Source organism: Coregonus lavaretus (assembly GCF_964263955.1).
Source record: "Coregonus lavaretus genome assembly, chromosome: 24".
Classification (NCBI taxonomy): Eukaryota; Metazoa; Chordata; class Actinopteri; order Salmoniformes; family Salmonidae; genus Coregonus; species Coregonus lavaretus.
This window is the reverse complement of record NC_140011.1, coordinates 6,044,825-6,062,451: the sequence shown is the minus strand read 5'-3', so window position 1 is coordinate 6,062,451 and position 17,627 is coordinate 6,044,825. Positions and strand designations below refer to the sequence as shown.

General features: G+C 41.4%; 2 protein-coding genes and 1 pseudogene across 3 annotated transcripts; all 3 read left to right on the top strand.

Moving 5' to 3' along the window:
* Nucleotides 1–995: 995 nt before the first annotated feature.
* Nucleotides 996–8,534, top strand: LOC311100090 (uncharacterized protein). Its single transcript, XM_084140835.1, has 5 exons — nucleotides 996–1,079; nucleotides 6,613–6,724; nucleotides 6,813–7,056; nucleotides 7,252–7,402; nucleotides 7,620–8,534. The coding sequence occupies exons 2-5, from the start codon at nucleotides 6,613–6,615 to the stop codon at nucleotides 7,893–7,895; spliced, it is 783 nt and encodes a 260-aa protein (XP_083996961.1). The 5' UTR covers nucleotides 996–1,079; the 3' UTR covers nucleotides 7,896–8,534.
* On the top strand, nucleotides 8,011–9,376 carry LOC311099373 (surfeit locus protein 6 homolog; annotated as a pseudogene). The gene is made up of 3 exons (XR_014615706.1): nucleotides 8,011–8,018; nucleotides 8,459–8,561; nucleotides 8,707–9,376. The product of XR_014615706.1 is annotated as a surfeit locus protein 6 homolog (transcript).
* A 3,041-nt stretch (nucleotides 9,377–12,417) lies between these two features.
* On the top strand, nucleotides 12,418–17,547 carry LOC311099372 (putative methyltransferase C9orf114; the record flags this gene model as incomplete). Its single annotated transcript, XM_084140081.1, is given in 6 exon segments — nucleotides 12,418–12,445; nucleotides 13,283–13,338; nucleotides 13,341–13,444; nucleotides 13,528–13,642; nucleotides 16,969–17,085; nucleotides 17,482–17,547. Coding segments are annotated over 6 exon segments (486 nt in total).
* Nucleotides 17,548–17,627: the final 80 nt, after the last annotated feature.

The window sequence follows — 17,627 nt, the reverse complement described above, 5'->3', positions numbered from 1 at the left end:
GCAGAAATTTAGGAACAATGGAATTATACGGCGCAATGTAGGTAGAATACTACCTTAGAGGTCCATAGGAATGGGACGAGCCTCTTAAACTGTGTATGTATGTATGTATGTATGTATGTATGTGTGTTTGTGGAAGAGAGAAAAATGGTGGAGTGGAGACGTGTCTGAGCTGTGTGTCGACTCATGTTGGGAAGGAATTTGTGTTGTAGATCTTGTGAGTCTCCGTGGGTGAGAACGTTGGTGGTTGTTAACTATATGTGAGCCCCCTGGAAGGACGTTAAGGTTAAAAATGTCATGACTCTCTATAAAAAGAGAACGTTTACTAACTATTAGAATATCATGAGCCTACAGGGAGGAGTTTTTAATAAGTGTATAGAGATGTTTTGTAATGGATAAGAAAATCACTATAAATCTGCAGATTAGGATAAAGGGAAGTTAAGACACTTCAAAGTAGGATTTGTGTTCAATGTTTTATGTGGTTTGTGAGCTCTGTTAAATGTTACTGTTTGTCTCATGAAGAACGGAGGTAAAGTTGGCGTGTCTACTTTCTGTTGTTTAGCTGGGAGGGAGCTCCATCCACTCTGAAATCGTATTGGTGTATGAACTACGCATGCGCGTGATTTTATGACTTTAGAGTTACGTAGGGCAAATATGCCACTCCCCTGCCTGCACTGAGCTGCTGGGAGACACAGAAAAAGAGAGAGAGAAGATTTAGACACTAATAGTGTATTCTGGTTGTTAAATCGGCTGTTGTTTGACGATGAAACTGTTTTCTTGAGACCTATCGAATTGATAAACTAGAGATATGTTGATGGATTAAAAATAAATAAAATAAAATGTTATTGAGCTATTTATACTATTCCTGAGTTAAGTTGTTTGCTTATTTCTTAGCGCGAATGTGAACGGAGGAGTATTGAATGGTTGAAATAACTCAGTGTGTGCATAAAATACTAAATTCTTGTCTGTCCTTTGTTATTCTGTCATATGAGAGACGAGAGGGAGGAGACCGAGAGAGAGCGGAAGTGCTGACGTGTACATCACGCGACAGGGTGTGCTGCAACGGATCCAGTCAAACTAAGGCCAGTACTGTTCTATTTACAAAACTTACCTTCCCATACAGGATATTTTGTGTGCCTAGCATATTTGATGTTGTGACAATTTGACAGGGACTTGGCAACAGACTGATCAATTGATGTAATTGCATATTGGAGTTTTTGTGAATAAGTTGGTTTGATTAGAGTTGTGTTGGGAATCGAGTACTGACATTATTCTGTAAAATTAAGGTCATTGGGTGCTTATTAAGCAATTGGTTTGTGAGGACTGTAGTGTTGCTGGATTATAGGTCTTTCTTTTTTTTTGGATTGCTCTGAAGTTGACTACTTTCCTTTACTTTTCTTGATCGGATGTGGTAAGATTGCCACTAATTAATAAATTGGTAAAATAAATGAATTTGAGAGAAAAAAATAAAATAAAAAATAATAATTAAAAAGGGAGGGACCCATAAGCTATATAGTCTAAAATAATAAAATTATTCACAATAAAGGAATATAAAAGAGTTGTTACAATGGGGAAAAAGGACATAAAAACTATGAAAGTAATTACTCCTGTTGATGTAGTACAAAATAGTAATCCTCTAGTTAATGGTATTGCAAGGTTATCTGGAAAATGGAATAAACGTTGGCCTGACATTGAACAACCATGGCCAGTGGAAGGGACTCTTAACCCTGACGTCATCAACATAATGAAAGTGCTTCTGTCAATTCATAAGGCAGATCAAAAGAAAGGGAAAAAAAGGGAACAACGTAAAGAAAAGAGACAAAGAGAGCTGGGTGTTCTTAAGCTGTTTGAAAATGAAGGACAAAAACTGATGAAAGATACCAACGATAAAAGAAACAAAGATATAGAGAAAATTGTAAAAGCAGTGAAGGTGACAGAAAAACTAATGACAGAAGTCAGTACACCTTTCTCACATACGGATTCAGCAAAAAGACCCCCACCTTATGAGAAAGAAGTAGAGTTTAAGGACATCTATCCTCAGCTTCCAGTGATCATTCAGGAGGGTGATTATTGCATCAGAGATGAGGATGAACGAATAATAGAGAGAGGACAAGCAGAAACGACTATAAAAATGAATCCAAACTCCAAAAGTAAGAAAAAAACGAGATGTCTGGAAACTAAGGGTGGAGTGAGGTTCAGGAGGATGGAACTTGAAGATGATGATGATGATGATGATCAGAGTGATTCAGAAGAGATCATGGGTGGATATGACCCTGTGATCAGACAGAGGTTGGCCAGAGCGGAAAGAAGGGGTGATGGATGTTTGAAGAAGAAGAATACAAGATATTCCAGTTCTGATGAAAGCGAAGATGAAGACAGCGATAAAGATTTGGAGATTAAAGGTGCTTCATATTCAAGAGGATTTTATCCTACAATGACTAGCACAGAAGAAATAGAAAGAGATATAGACCGATGCGTATCATGCCTGGATAAAGCGAATAATTTAGAAGAAGTAAGAGAACTGGAACAACAACTCAAGAAGCTGAAGATACAGAAAAAAAAACTGCTGAGAAAAGGACCCCAAGAATTGGAGAAAAAGTATACATTGAGGCCAAGGAAAGAGGGCACCAGTAAGAAGATGATGCCAGTGATCATTCGAGGACAAAACCTAGAATATAAGCCTTTGCAAAATACCGATATGTCAGATATACTTGAGAAGCTGCCTACTCTTCAAGATGGAGCCTATCCTTGGATTTCAAAATTGGAAGAAATTACGGTGGGAACACAGTCAGCCATAGGAGACATTAAGATACTTTTGGCTAATCTCCTTGGGATTCCAGATATGGAAGAAATATTTCAGAGAGCTGGACTCAATAGATATGTGGGGACTGCAGTGAATGATCCTGAATTGTTGGCTGCAAGTAGGAATCGGCTGTGGAGAGCACTGAAAGATACGTTTCCAACAAATATGCATCCTGACAACATTCTGATTGATCCACTAGGACAACAAGAAAATCCGAGAGCCTGTGTGTCAAGAGTCCATCAAGTGTGGAGAAATATTACCGGAAATGATCCAGATGTGAGTCAAATTGAGCAGTCAATTTTGAGAGCTAAACTGCAGATGGGACTGCCCTCACCAGTAAGGAGCAAACTGGCAGAGGTGGTTGGACTTGGAAGCATGACAAAAGGTGTCTATACAGATCATATAGCCCATCAAGTGGATCTGTACAGGAAAAAGGAACACAACCAGAAAGAACAGGACCAAGAAACTCTCAGAAAACTCTATCAAATACAACTGGTGGAGAATAAGAAGGAGAAGAAACAAGCTTTGGTTATGCAGAATCAGTGTGCACCAAATCAACAATCACTGCCACAGCTTCAACCGGACCAGTTCCAACCGCAATTGTACCAGCCACCAATAGCGGTACCAGTTGTTTCATATCCACAGCCAGTTTCTGGACAGACACAGAATTGGAGAGGAAGAGGACGAGAAGGCTTAGAAAGAGGAAGAGGAGGAAGATTTAAGCCATACTTCCAGCAATCTCCAGAAGTGTGTTATAGTTGTGGACAGGTTGGTCACTTTGCTGTGAGTGCAATGGGCCAGGAGGAAACATCAGAGCGAATTTCAGAGGAAGATACAGGAGCAAGTCAAGATCATCTGGAGGACAGGTGAACCCCTATAGGGGCCCGCAGCAAGGATTCTAGGGGTGCCCAGAAGATCCGAAAGGGGGGTGTCAGCTGGTAGCATCAGGACCGGAAAAATATCCAACAATTGAGGTGAAAATAAACAACCGACCATTGGAAGTGATGGCGGATAGCGGAGCTGCTTTTACCTGCGTTCGGCCTGAAGATGCTACACATCTCCCTATGTCCAATCAACTCATTAGGACAATCGGATTCGAGGGAGTAAAACAGCTGATTCCTCTTACGGAACCAATTGAGCTCTGCTATAAAAATCTAAAAATTACAATACCCATACTGGTATCAGAACATACACCTATTGCATTGTTGGGAAGAGATGCATTGTGTAAGTTGAACTGTACAATAAGATGTACACCAGACGGCTGTCTGGTAGAAGTACCAAAGGAAAAGGTTTACCAATTGTTGATGATGACAGAGATGGATTTGTCTTTAGTATTCTGGATTGGAAATCTCAGTGAAGATTCTTTAAAGAAGGCTAAGGTTAGGAGAAAGATTACAAAGGAGTAGGGTTTTTGGGAACCATATTGGCTTGAAAATATTTATTATATCATAGGAAGGTGGACAATCTGTCTGAAAAGTAATGTTTACAGGGTGTGACTGTTATTCTTGGTTACATTCCTTCACCAAGAGGGGAATAAGATTTCAAACTAAGCTAAAAGATGCTCAGTCGTTTGCCAAGTCTGTGTGTAAAGAAGTCATAAACAGGTGGGGACTTCCCGATCACATATCCTAAAATTAGTGGGAAAGGAATTTGTGGATAAATCAGTGAAATGGTTTTTTAAAAGTTAGGAGAAAAGTCAGATTAAAAAGTTAGGAAAACTAGGGTTGAAGGAACTCTAGGACAGTCAGCTAAGCTTCAATGTAAGTGCACGAGAGAGAACAGTGGTGAAGGGAAATTTAGAGTTCAGTGGGAAGATAGATATGGCAGGAGTTTAGATATGTTAGGAGCAGTTGCATTGAGAAAGGATGCGTTGCTGAATGATAAGAGAAGAATGAAGATTGAGGGTGATTGCAGTATCTATATTTACAATTCCCAGCAGGAAGATCAAGGTGATTATAAATGTATTTTTTATAATCAACAGTTTGAAAGTGAGGGATTAGAGTTGGGACTGAGAGTTGATGTAGTGACACTAGTGGTGATAGATGGAAATACAAGTAAAGAGTTCAAAGCTTTATGGAGAATCGATGAATCAACAACAATGACATCAACACTTCAGCCTATTATAACAACAGTGAGAAGCAATTCAACTCTTTCAACATTGACAGTTATTAAAGCTATAAATGTATCACATTTGATTACAAGGGAGCCAATTGCTCCAGCACCAATTTTAGAGGAAAAGACTGTCATTAGGGTTAGGATTGGTGGTACAGCTCATCTTCCTTGTAGATGTGAGAGATGGAGTGGGGGTGGTGACGTTCCTCCCACATGGAGAGATAATTATGGAGAAGAAGTGTTGTTATCAGGACCAGAAGTAGAAGCTGTGCCCCCTAGTCAAAGGAAGTATATTTTGTACAACGATATGAAGTGGAAGAGGGTTATGAGTGATTGCTCACTTATTTTGTGTAATGTTACATGGAAAGATCAGGGAGAATATATGTGTACTTATTTAGTGCAAGCTTTAAAGTTTGTTCCGGCTAACAATTATTGGTTAAAAGGCTATGTAACTCGTAAGGTGACGCTTATGATGGAAGATTTGAAGTCTGTTGAAGCTTCCACAGTCACCAAAGGAGTTCAGGAGAAGTATATTACAGTAGCCACTCCAACAGTAAATAATACACAGAGGATATCTGTAACATTCCCACTGGAAATAGTTAAGAGTGTTAATACATCAGCTAAAGCAACTATTTTAATAGCAACTTTGAAAGAGATTAATGGTACGACGGCAATAACAAATTTAGGAAATATGACACAGACACCAACAACAACTTTTCTGAAACTAAAGGATGTAGCAAGAGTGACTCAGGAGTTTATGATACGGATGGAGAGTGCTGTCAATGGTAGTAAGGATAGTGTTGAGATAGGAGAGCAGATGGTAGTAGAGAATGATGCAGATTCATCTGAAATAGTGCAGAATACTATCATGGAGGTACAGGATGAGTTCTTTGATTTTAATGGAAGACAAGAAGATATATCTGATCAATACCGCTCATTAGGGAAGAGAGGAATTTCATAGTAAGTGATGATAACAACTTATGCCTGGCAACAGTGTGCAATGATAGGCTGAGTAAGTCTAAACCACGCTCAGTCTCTACTCTGATTGTCCAGCAGGGAGCGGGAACTATCTCTGTCAGAGTATTTGAAGAAGAACTTAGAACAATGGTTCAGTTCTCTGAGTGCCCTGCGTGGTATTTCAGTGGACCCGTATACGAACATCATATTTACCATTGAAGTGTTTTGCATTAATTAAAATACTAGTATATCTTAGAAGTCGTGTTGATATCTTTTGTTCCCAATACCAGATTTGAATTGACGCAACTTAACAGTATGTAACAATGAAATGTCGTCCAATTGAGTACTCACTCTCTTAAACTTTAAATCTTGAAAGAAATGATTTGTTTGTGCGTGTGAACATGATTTAGTGTGGTGAATGTAAACTCAGCTGATTTCGAACAGGTAAGATGTATTCCAAAGAATTTAACATAAATACAGGAAATGTGTGCAATAAAAGTAGACTTGTGCAGACATTCACTGACCCCATGACAGAAGTGTACCTGCTGTTCTTCCAAGCCACCGTACCAACTTTCACTTCTTTCAACTTGCTGCTTCAGAGAGAGCAGTCATCAATATTTTTGTTACATGATGAGGGGGGATTGGATTTTGCAGTTTCTTTTCCATTTTGTGTTTCTTGCTGATATCTGCAGGGATCCTCTAAAACAGGTTTCACCTACTATTTTTGTAAATGTCTGTTATAGATGGTGAAATTCGTACGCAAGCTATGTTCCAAGTTTATGGTTCCAGCAGCTCTGCAGTGCCATGAGGAGCCTTGTGAAATTGCCTTTAAAGAAAAGGCAAACCATTTACCAGGTTAGTATTTGACTATTATTATGATCAAACACTGTGATATGTGATATTTAGCCTTGTACCTTATACCGATATGCTGTATCTGTGACAGGAAGAAAGTTGAACATTAGGTTCACAACCAGGGCTAAACTTAACAGATTACTCGACGAGGGTGACATCACACCACAGCAGGTGGATTCATTCCATGAAGCTGTGTTGTGTTTCCTGACAAGTGCTGTGGACTATGCACTTAAGAAGCTGCCACTGGAAGAGCCACTGATCAAGCACGCACAATTTGTAGATGTACGGCAGAGGGCTGAAAGTGACATCGAAGATGTCCTGTACTTTGTTGAAAGGTTAGTTTTTTTTCTCTAATTATTGTCTGTTATCTTAGCTAAAATACCCTGTGTTTTATGATGAGGTGTGTTCACTCCTAAACTGCACATGAGATATTCTTATGTGGCTTCTCCTCAAAGATGTGTATGAACTGCTGCTGGTTGATGACTATATAACTAAAACGTAACAACTTGTAACTGTACTTTCATAAATAGGTTTCCCCATCTCCTGCCATACCATGGGGCAGAGGAGCATGACCTTCTGGGTGAGGAGTTTCTAAATTATCAGACCATGCCAATGATATCCCTGCAGGACGAAACTGAAATGGAAAGCTTCTGGGCTGAAATGGCAACCCGGAAGCATAAGGTAAACATTTTTCATTTTTTGTCTTTCCTTTTGGCAGGTGTGGCTTGGCTACATCTGTTGCTTAAAATTGTTGCATGCATATGTGTCATGCATGTTGCAAATTATGCATGTTTTTCTCTGAACTTTGTTAATGGATCAACCTACAGTATACTTACAGTATTAATCAATCAAAAATCAAGGTATGTTTTTCCATTGTGTTTTGGTGCATTTTCCATAGGTGACAGGAGCCAAAGAATTTGAGAGGCTTGCTGCCGTCGCCAAGCTTGTCCTGGTGTTGCCCCATGCAAATGCAGATGCTGAGAGGGTGTTTTCAGTTGTGGGACTGAAGAAAACCAAGAGAAGAAACAGCCTAGCATTGGATGGCACCCTGTCCTCAATAATGACCATAAAGATGGCCAATCTGGAGCCCTGCTTCAAATGGGAGCCCCCCTCCGATATCATCAAGGCCTCCAAGAAGGCCACAGGCCAGTATAACCATGCCGACAGATCATAGACAAGAGGCTCATTTGAGATGAGCCAGGTCTGCGCAGAATCGATCACTGGCGATCACCGCCCAATGCATGCTGGTTAGATTTGTGTCCGACTTGATCCCGACTTTCTCTGACGTCATGCACACGTGGGCAACGATTACCTCATGAGATCAAGGCGACCGCAGTTCTGAGACGCAGGCAGTGCAATTGCTTTTTACCGACTGCAGGACCCAGGACAAAATCTCACTCCAAGGTTTTTTGAAAAGTTGGCAGGTATGGAAACAGATCAATGGGAACAGCAACCCAACCAAACACCAGAAGCCACCTTTAGAGCCTAACCAGAAGCCTTTCATGACGCCAGCACAGAAAGCACCTGGTGCAACAGAACAGAATACCCCAAAAGCTTCAGTTCCAAATGGGACAGAGGTTGAGACAAAACAGAAGCCCAAAGGTAAAGTTAAATCTTGAGATGTCCAGTCCTCCTCAAATGATGCTCAACTTCCTAGCATCTACTGGTGATACTTGCCTGTCCTCTCTCTGTATTTTGACTGGTATTGTATATGGTGTTATTTTAATGGTGTAATAGCCACATCAGAGACATTGAAGGTGGAAAGCCGGGCACTAAATTCTCCACGGTAGATATTCTACGTCAGAGACTTCGTGAAAAGATTGAGGAGTCTCGTGGGCAGGTATGTATTAGGTTTTTTAAGGGGTTGTGTTCAGTGGCTACACAGTAGTTGTCCTATCACTGACCAACAGCTGCCTGTCAACTTGGCAGAGCACATTATTCTGTATAGCCTATAACTAACCTTACATCCTCTTTTCTTCCCATAGGGAACACCTAAGGACCCATCCTCTGAGGAAGGGCAGAATTAGCGAAAGAAGGAAAGGGAGCGCAAGAAGATGAAGCGCAAAGTGTTCCGCAAAAAAAACCTTGCAGAAAAAGCCGGCCTGGAATACGAGCCAGAGATCAAAATGGAAGAAGCCCCTTCTCCTCCCACCACACCAGCCACGGGCAAGAGGGACGAGACGGCCATTGTGTTCAACAAGGTGGAGCTGGGTGACGGCGGCTTCTTGGATAAAGAGCAGAAGGAGAAAAATAACCGGATAAAATGCGGCCTCACGCCGCTGGTGGGCAAGAACTTTAAGCAGCTGCTGGGGCGCGTGGAGGCATGCAAGGCAAAGCTGGAGGAGCTGCGGGAGAAGGACGAGGGCAAGGCCAAGGTGCAGGAGGAGAAGATGAAGTGGACCAACGTGCTGTACAAGGCCGAGGGCCTGAAGATCAAGGATGACGAGGACCTGCTGAGGGCCTCGTTCAAGAGGAAGGAGAAGATGCGCTCGCAGCAGAAGAAGTGGACGGAGCGCAGCGAGACGGTGGTGGAGAAGATGCAGAGGCGGCAGAAACATCCAGAAGAACAACAAGGGCAAAGTGGAGAAGAAGGAGGACCGGGCCAGGAAGAGGGGCTGCGTGCTGCCAGAGCATCTGAAGAAGGCTCAAGTGTAGAGGGAGGGGCAGGAGTGTCAAACTGAGGGATGTGGAAAACAGACTGGTTAATTGCTGGACATTATTACATGTTGTTTTGTTTGAGCTATACTGCTATGCTATACTATATATACTATGCTATACTACTATATTGTGGCATAGTATTTTGCCCAGTGTCCACATAATGTATATACTTTATTCTATACTACTCTACTGTATCTTAGTCCATGCCGCTCTAACATCGCTTGTCCATATGTGTATATATTCTTAATTAATTCCTTACTTAGATTTGTGTCTATTGGGTATATGTTGTGAAATTGTTAGATATTACCTGTTAGATATTACTGCACTGTCGGAGCTAGAAGCACAAGCATTTCGTTACACCCACAATAACATCTGCTAAACACGTGTAATTGACCAATACAATTTTATTTCATGTATACAAAGCCTACTCTATTTAATTAAGAACACATGCTCACCTGATCTTGCAGGTATGGCTATTGAACTGGAGGCAGCAAGAATGATGACAGCAACACTTGCTACGTTTTGTATAGTCCTATAGGATTTAGCCTAACTTTTAGGCGGACAATTTGCAGGCAGAGACAAATAAATGGGTATCAATACTTATTGAAAATGAAAAGGTGCAAAGCTCACTCACCGTAGTAGGCTATCCTATGTGCGCATTGTGCCTTTTCCTTTTAAATTATGATTAAATTTTTTGATTGCACTTTGACTCACATTGGTTGAGCGCCCTCCAGTTCTTTTCATTATCAATATATATTTACAGACACTGTAGTAAACTACAGTCTAATCAGTCTAACTGCCACGTGATTCTCCGCCCATGTAGGCAGCCTAATCTATTTCAATGAGACCACACATACAGTGGCTTGCGAAAGTATTCACCCCCCTTGGCATTTTTCCTTTTTTGCTGCCTTACAACCTGGAATTAAAATTGATTTATTGGGGGGTTTGTATCTGTCTGACAGCCCGCTCCCGCCTGCAGCATGAAAAAATGCAGACCTGTGCAGCAATGATCTCTGTCGGGTCCTGCAGGCATCCTGCGGGAACGCATCCCTCTAGTGCTAATCATGTCTTAGCAGGATCAGATGGTGACAGGGGTCCCAGCAGGGTCAGACAGCCAGGGAAGACCAGTCTACTGAGCTCAGGTGAATTTAGCAGTATATTCAGTGATTAATACAAAGTTCCATCTTGACTTGATGTGTAGACCTACAGTAGCTACAGGACAGCAGCTTATTTCAATTATTGAACCATTGATTCTATTCTTGGATAATATAATGTATAAATGTACACCAAGGTAATTCTTTGTCATGCCTCATTTTAGGAGGATCAGATGGTGACAGGGTCTCAGCAGAGTCAGGCAGCCAGGGAAGACCAGTCTGTGACAGAGGTGAGGTACATTTTTGCAGATACAACACTTTATTCTCTCTGTCCAGCAAACACTGGTCAAGCCAGATGCTATTTTAACGCAGTCTGACAAACCTCCAAAGATGATTTCCAAACTGTATCAAGGGTTGATAGAGGCTTTTCCCGATGACAAAAACATGTAAAAACAAAAATATGAGGAAGACCTGGGAGACGCTATTGATGATGATGACTGGATATAGATATGTCAGAATGCCCAATCATGCTCATATAATCTCAGACATAAATTAATGCAGTTTAAGACCATCCATAGAACATACTATATGCCAGTGAAACTGAAAATCATGCACTCAGAAATTGTATTATTCTGCTGGAGGTGTAAAGCACAAAGGGGGACATATTAGCAAATGTTGTGGTCTTGTGAAGGCTGGCTGAATTATGGCAAAGATTATGTTATTTTATCTCAGCATGTCTACAGATTCTCCCTTCTCCCTTTTTTTATTTGCTTGGAAATGTTGATACTGGAGACTGTTATCAGAATAAACTGTGTAACCTAGCATTTATAGTGGCTAATAAATGCATTGTCATTAATTGGAAGGTTGGTTATCCTCCCACAATGTAAGGAAGAAATGTCAAGTTAAATACAGTATCACTAGATTTGTTTTAAGATTAAGGGTATACTGTGCGACATTCATAAGGTCTGGATGCCTTATATGAAATACTGAACGACAAAAGGAGTCTGTATTGAAAACATGCCCACGTCAGGGGAGATGTAGGCAATCCCTAGCTGCTGGGCTGCTCAGTTCTGGCCCTGGGGGACTCTGGCCTTGGCCTAACACACCTGAAACCAATAATTAATGTTTCACTAAGATACTAAAGCTGAGAGAGGTGTGTTGGGTTGGGGTGCTACAGGGCTGTGGGTACCTAGGGGCACGACGGGGTGACCCAGCTATATTGTGTGCAATTAAAAAGATCTCTACAGTACTATTAGGCCTATGGTGTTAATTATATGGAGGGTGTACTGTTTCTGTGTGTTAATGTGTATGTGTGTTTTCATTAAACTTTTGTTTTCCAAACCTTTCCCTTGACACAAAAAAAAGATGGGAAGGAAGTTGTGTTGGGGAGAGAGTTTAGTTATTGACTAGACTGGTAGGGGTCGGGTGTGTAGGCGGCTCGGGTTGACTGGGCGGTCTGGCTGAAATTTGATGTAGAGCAGGGCTGCCCAACCCTCTTCCTGGAGATCTACTGTCCTGTAGGTTTTCATTCCAACCTTAATTTAGCATATCTGATTCAGCTAGTTAAGGTCTTGTTGAGCAGCTAATAAGTAGAATCAGGTGTGTTAAATTAGGGTTGGACTGAAAACCCACAGGACGGTAGATCTCCAGGAAGAGGGTTGGGCAGCCCTGATGTAGAGGATGTCTTAAAGACAATTTGTACTTTATTTGTAAGAGTTGTTCATTTGTTAGGCTATTGGTTAAAGGTGCAACACAATATTGATTATTGAATTATCATGGAACTAGTTCAGTCTTATCAATCATTTAAACATATTTAATAATCTCTTACCTAGCTTGATGATTTCTGCTTACTTTTTGTTGTTCTAAATAGAGACGGCTAGAAGGGCCATGGGTCATATTAGATTGTGTAGAAATGCAAGAAATGTGCTTTAGATGCCCCCAAAAATGGGAGGGCCCCCAGACCCACTGCCAAGTTATGTCCCCCTCTGCAAATAGCACTGCTGGGTGATTTAAAAAGTCATAGTCAAGCGATCAATAATATAATAATACTCTTAGCAAAAATGTTTATTTGTAATTTACAATATGTAGAATCTATGATAATAGAAAGGTTCAGAACTTTTGTGAAACATCACAGCACAGTTGAAAAATATATGGCAAATAGAAATCAAAACTGGATGGTGTTCAGAGATAGATGGGAGGGGTTGAGTGGAGCTGAAGGATGGGACTAAAAACAAACAAAAGATAACTATTGTAAAATATACTGAGTCCGTCAAATGTATATAGTATGTATAAGCTGGAAGTAGAAACCTAAGTGTTGTTGTCCATTAGTTTACTCCAATTAGGGGAGGGATGATAGGGTTAGGGGAAAATAATGAAGGAAAATATATTTAAAAATATATATATTTACAAAAAAATATACGGGGGATTGTAAATGATGCAGACAATTACATTGATGGAAGCCACAATCTATCTGCAATATTAAAGCTGATCTACACCCTAAAAATATATATACAGTTGAAGTCAGAAGTTTACATACACCTTAGCCAAATACATTTAAACTCAGTTTTTCACAATTTCTGACAATTAATCCTAGTAAAGATTCCCTGTCTTAGGTCAGTTAGGATCACCACTTTATTTTAAGAATGTGAAATGTCAGAATAATAGTTGAGAGAATGATCTATTTCAGCTTTAATTTCTTTCATCACATTCCCAGTGGGTCAGAAGTTTACATACACTCAATTAGTATTTGGTCGCATTGCCTTTCATATAAATAATGTAGGATTATGTTTTGAATATTTGTAACCCGTAGGACGACCATACACAGTGAGCGTTGCCCTACCCGGTTCTGTACTGGACAATGCGCCTAGTCCACTGAATTCCGCACGTACCTGGCTGGACAGATAGCCAGAGTCTGTGTTGTGTTCTGTGTCGATGAGATCATCGTGTTTGACGAACAAGAGGAGGATGTCAAGTAAGACCTCCGTTTCTGAGCATCTTATTTTAGGCTCATGTCTTTATTAGTTTGATGCGGTTTTAGATATTAGGTCTTGACAGTAAGACCTTCATGTTGTTTTTATTTCACAAGACTGTTGAGGGAGAATTCAACAGTGTCTGCAAGAAAGGTCAAGCCTGCATTCAACTGGCTAGAATCCTCCAGTTCCTGGAATGCCCACAATGAGTAGCAGGGACCTACAGTGCATTTGGAAAGTATTCAGACCCCTTCACCTTTTCCACATTTTGTTACGTTACAGCCTTATTCTAAAATTGATTAAAGAAAGAAATCATCAATCTACACACAATAAACCCATAATGACAAAGCGAAAACAGGTTTTTAGACATTTTTGCAACTATCTTTTTTAAATACAGAAATACCTTATTTACATAAGTATTCAGACCCTTTACTATGACACTCAAAATTGAGTTCAGGATTGTGTCAAGGCACAGATCTGGGGAAGGGTACCAAAACATGTCTGCAGCATTGAAGGGCCCCAAGAACACAGTGGCCTCCATCATTCTTAAATGGTAGAAGTTTGGAACCACCAAGACTCTTCCTAGAGCTGGCCGCCCAGCCAAACTGAGCAATCAGGGTAGAAGGGCCTTGTTCAGGGAAGTGACCTAGAACCCGATGGTCACTCTGACAGAGCTCCAGAGTTCCTCTGGAGATGGTAGAACCTTCCAGAAGGACAACCATCTCTGCAGCACTCCACCAATCAGGCCTTTATGGTAGAGTGGCCAGACAGAGGCCACTCCTCAGTAAAAGGCACATGACAGCCCGCTTGGAGTTTGCCAAAAGGCACATAAAGGACTCTCAGACCATGAGAAACAAGATTATCTGGTCTGATAAAACCAAGATTGAACTATTTGGCCTGAATGCCAAGCGTCAAGTCTGGTGGAAACCTGGCACCATCCCTACGGTGAAGCATGGTGGTGGCAGCGTCATGCTGTGGGGATGTTGTTCAGCGGGAGGGACTGGGAGACTAGTCAGGATCGAGGGAAAGATTAATGGAGCAAAGTACAGAGAGATCCTTGACGAAAACCTGCTCCAGAGCGCTTAGGACCTCAGACTGGGGCGAAGGTTCACAATCCAACAGGACAACGACCCTAAGCACACAGCCAAGACAACGCAGGAGTGGCTTTGGTACAAGTCTCTGAATGTCCTTGAGTGGCCCAGCCAGAGCCCGGACTTGAACCCGATCTAACATATCTGGAGAGACCTGAAAATAGCTGTGCAGAGACGCTCCCCATCCAACCTGACAGAGTTTGAGAGGATCTACAGAGAAGAATGGGAGAAACTCCCCAAATACAGGTGTGCCAAGCTTGTAGCGTCATACCTAAGAAGACTCAAGGCTGTAATCGCTGCCAAAGGCGCTTCAACAAAGTACTGAGTAAAGGGTCTGTATACTCATGTAAATGTGATATTTCCGTTTTTTTAGTTTTAATACATTTGCAAAAAAATTCAAAACCTGTTTTTGCTTTGTCATTGTGGGGTATTGTGTGTAGATTGAGGGGAAAAAAACATTTTAATCAATTTTAGAATAAGGCTGTAACGTAACAAAATGTGGAAAAAGTGAAGGGGTCTGAATACTTTCTGAATGCACTGTATGAGGAGACTATCAAATGCAGTTGCAGTCTTTGACAATGGTTTTGATCCTTTTCCTTTTGTCTTATTTCCAAGGTATCTGCAAATCATTCTTCCCAATGCATAAAGATCTACACTATGCCGGTGAGTGAGTAGCTGTGTATCCATCTCCATTCCTGGTTTTCCCAATGATATAATGAACGTTTTCTATCCCAAAAGGTCTGAGATCCCGTCCAATGTGCTCAGTGCCATTATCCTTGCAAGGTAAGGTATTAACAACAGGGTTGTCAATAAGTTTGACCCCTATCTTTTTGAGAGAAAAAAAGATTACTTGTTAAACAATATTATTCTCTGAGCAATTATATTAGTATAAAATAATATAATTTCCCAATTTTTTGGGAGCATACAATATAGCTCAGTATTTACATTTACATTTTAGTAATTTAGCAGACGCTCTTATCCAGAGCGACTTACAGTTAGTGAGTGCATACATTTTTATTTTTTATACTGGAATCGAACCCACAACCCTGGCGTTGCAAATACCATGCTCTACCAACTGAGCTACATCCCTGCCGGCCATTCCCTCCCCTACCCTGGACGACGCTGGGCCAATTGTGCGCCGCCCCATGGGTCTCCCGGTCGCGGCCGGCTACGACAGAGCCTGGATTCGAACCAGGATCTCTAGTGGCACAGCTAGCACTGCCTTAGACCACTGCGCCACTCGGGAGGTGAATTGATTTATTTTATACAGTCATTTTTGCTCATCTTTATCAAGGGTGTCAATCATTTCTGACCCCACTGTACATATCCTCCACAACTCTAGCCATTATTTTCAATTATACTGAGCAAAAATATAAATGCAACAATTTCAAAGATTTTACTGAGTTACAGTTCATAGAAGGAAATCAGTCAATTTAAATAAATTCATTAGGCCCTAATCTATGGATTTCACATGGCTGGGCAGGGGCGCGGGAGGACATAGGCCCACCCACTGGGGAGCCAGGCCCAGCCAATCAGAATGAGCTTTTCCCCACAAACGGGCTTTACTACAGACAGAAACACTCCTCAGCACCCCCCGTCCCCCTCCTCAGACGATCCCGCAGGTGAAGAAGACGGATGTGGAGGTCCTGGGCTGGCGTAGTTACACGTGGTCTGTGGTTGTAAGGCTGGTTGGATGTTCTGACAAATTCTCTAAAATGACGTTGGAGGCGGCTTATGGTAGAGAAATGAACATTCAATTCTCTGGCAACAGCTCTGTTGGACATTCTTGCAGTCAGCATGCCAATTGCACGCTCCCTCAACTTGAGACATCAGTGGCATTATTGTGTGACAAAACTGCACATTTATGTGGCCTTTTATTGTTCCCAGCACAAGGTGCACCTGTGTAATGATCATGCTGTTTAATCAGCTTCTTGATATGTCACACCTGTCAGGTGGATGGATTATTTTGGCAAAGGAGAAATGCTCACTGACAGGAATGTAAAAACATTTGTGCACAACATTTTAGAGAAATAAGCATTTTTGTGCGTATGGAACATTTCTGGGATATTTTATTTCAGCTCATAAAACAAGGGACCAACACTTTACATGTTGCATTTATATTTTTGTTCAGTATAGATAAGCCTGAGATTTTCATTCAATTCGATTTTCATTTATTTATTTTGATAAATCTCACGTTTACAAGTGTATGACCTGACCATTGGGACATCAGAGAAAGGCGGCGACGTTGACAAAACCCCTCTTTCTCCATTGAAGTAAGTTCAGAGTATGAGGTAAGAACTACAAAACACAATAAGGTGGAAGCCCTGTTTATCTTATATTGTAGATAACATCATGCTAATTTTCTATGGCTTAACTTTGTTTTGTTGCACTCTTTCTTTCCCTCCTCCACGTTGGTTGTGTTTGGTGGTCTGCAGGGTTTGGAGGCCAGTGTGGATGGTGATCAGAACCTGGAGTTGACTGACCCCAGTGTTCTGTTTGACCTGTACCTCAACACTTGCCCCAACCAAGGCAGCAGGACCATATGCACAAAGGTGCGTGGAGAACCGAGAGAAGAGCGTGTAGAAGGGGGAAGACTGAGGATAGCAAACTGTCCATCACATGGTCCTTTTTAGCTCAGTTGGTAGAACATGGCACTTGCAATGCCAGTATAGTGGGTTAGATTCCAGGCACCACCCATACGTAAAATGTAGTGACTGATGTCATGACTGAGTCGCTTTAAATAAAAGTGTCTGCTAAATGGCATATTATATTACATGCATCTGCTGTAGGTCAGTTTTTCCAGACCAGGTAAAACACTGGCAATGGACCATTGTTTCCATACATGGTAAGGAAAAACTCAGGGCCCGTTATCTTTCATTATATCAGCTGGGAGTTCAACCTGACCTGTCTATACTGTTTCTCTGATCCACCCCGTGCGTCTTTCACAGGAGGCCATCTTGATCTCGATGTCCAGCCAGAGGCAGAAAATCGCAGCCGCGGCCAATGGTTCGTAACAGGAAGTGGCCGCTGACAAACCATCACTGAGAGGAAGTCAAAAGGACTAATAATTCACACCTTTTATATACTTCTGGGA

Bases quoted from the DNA above. Each gene is read 5' to 3' on its own strand.
- LOC311100090 (XM_084140835.1), top strand. From the start codon at position 6,613: ATGGTGAAATTCGTACGCAAGCTATGTTCCAAGTTTATGGTTCCAGCA. The intron at 6,725-6,812 runs GTTAGTATTTGA...TATCTGTGACAG, and splicing joins AAAGGCAAACCATTTACCAG to GAAGAAAGTTGAACATTAGG. The intron at 7,403-7,619 runs GTAAACATTTTT...CATTTTCCATAG, and splicing joins TGGCAACCCGGAAGCATAAG to GTGACAGGAGCCAAAGAATT.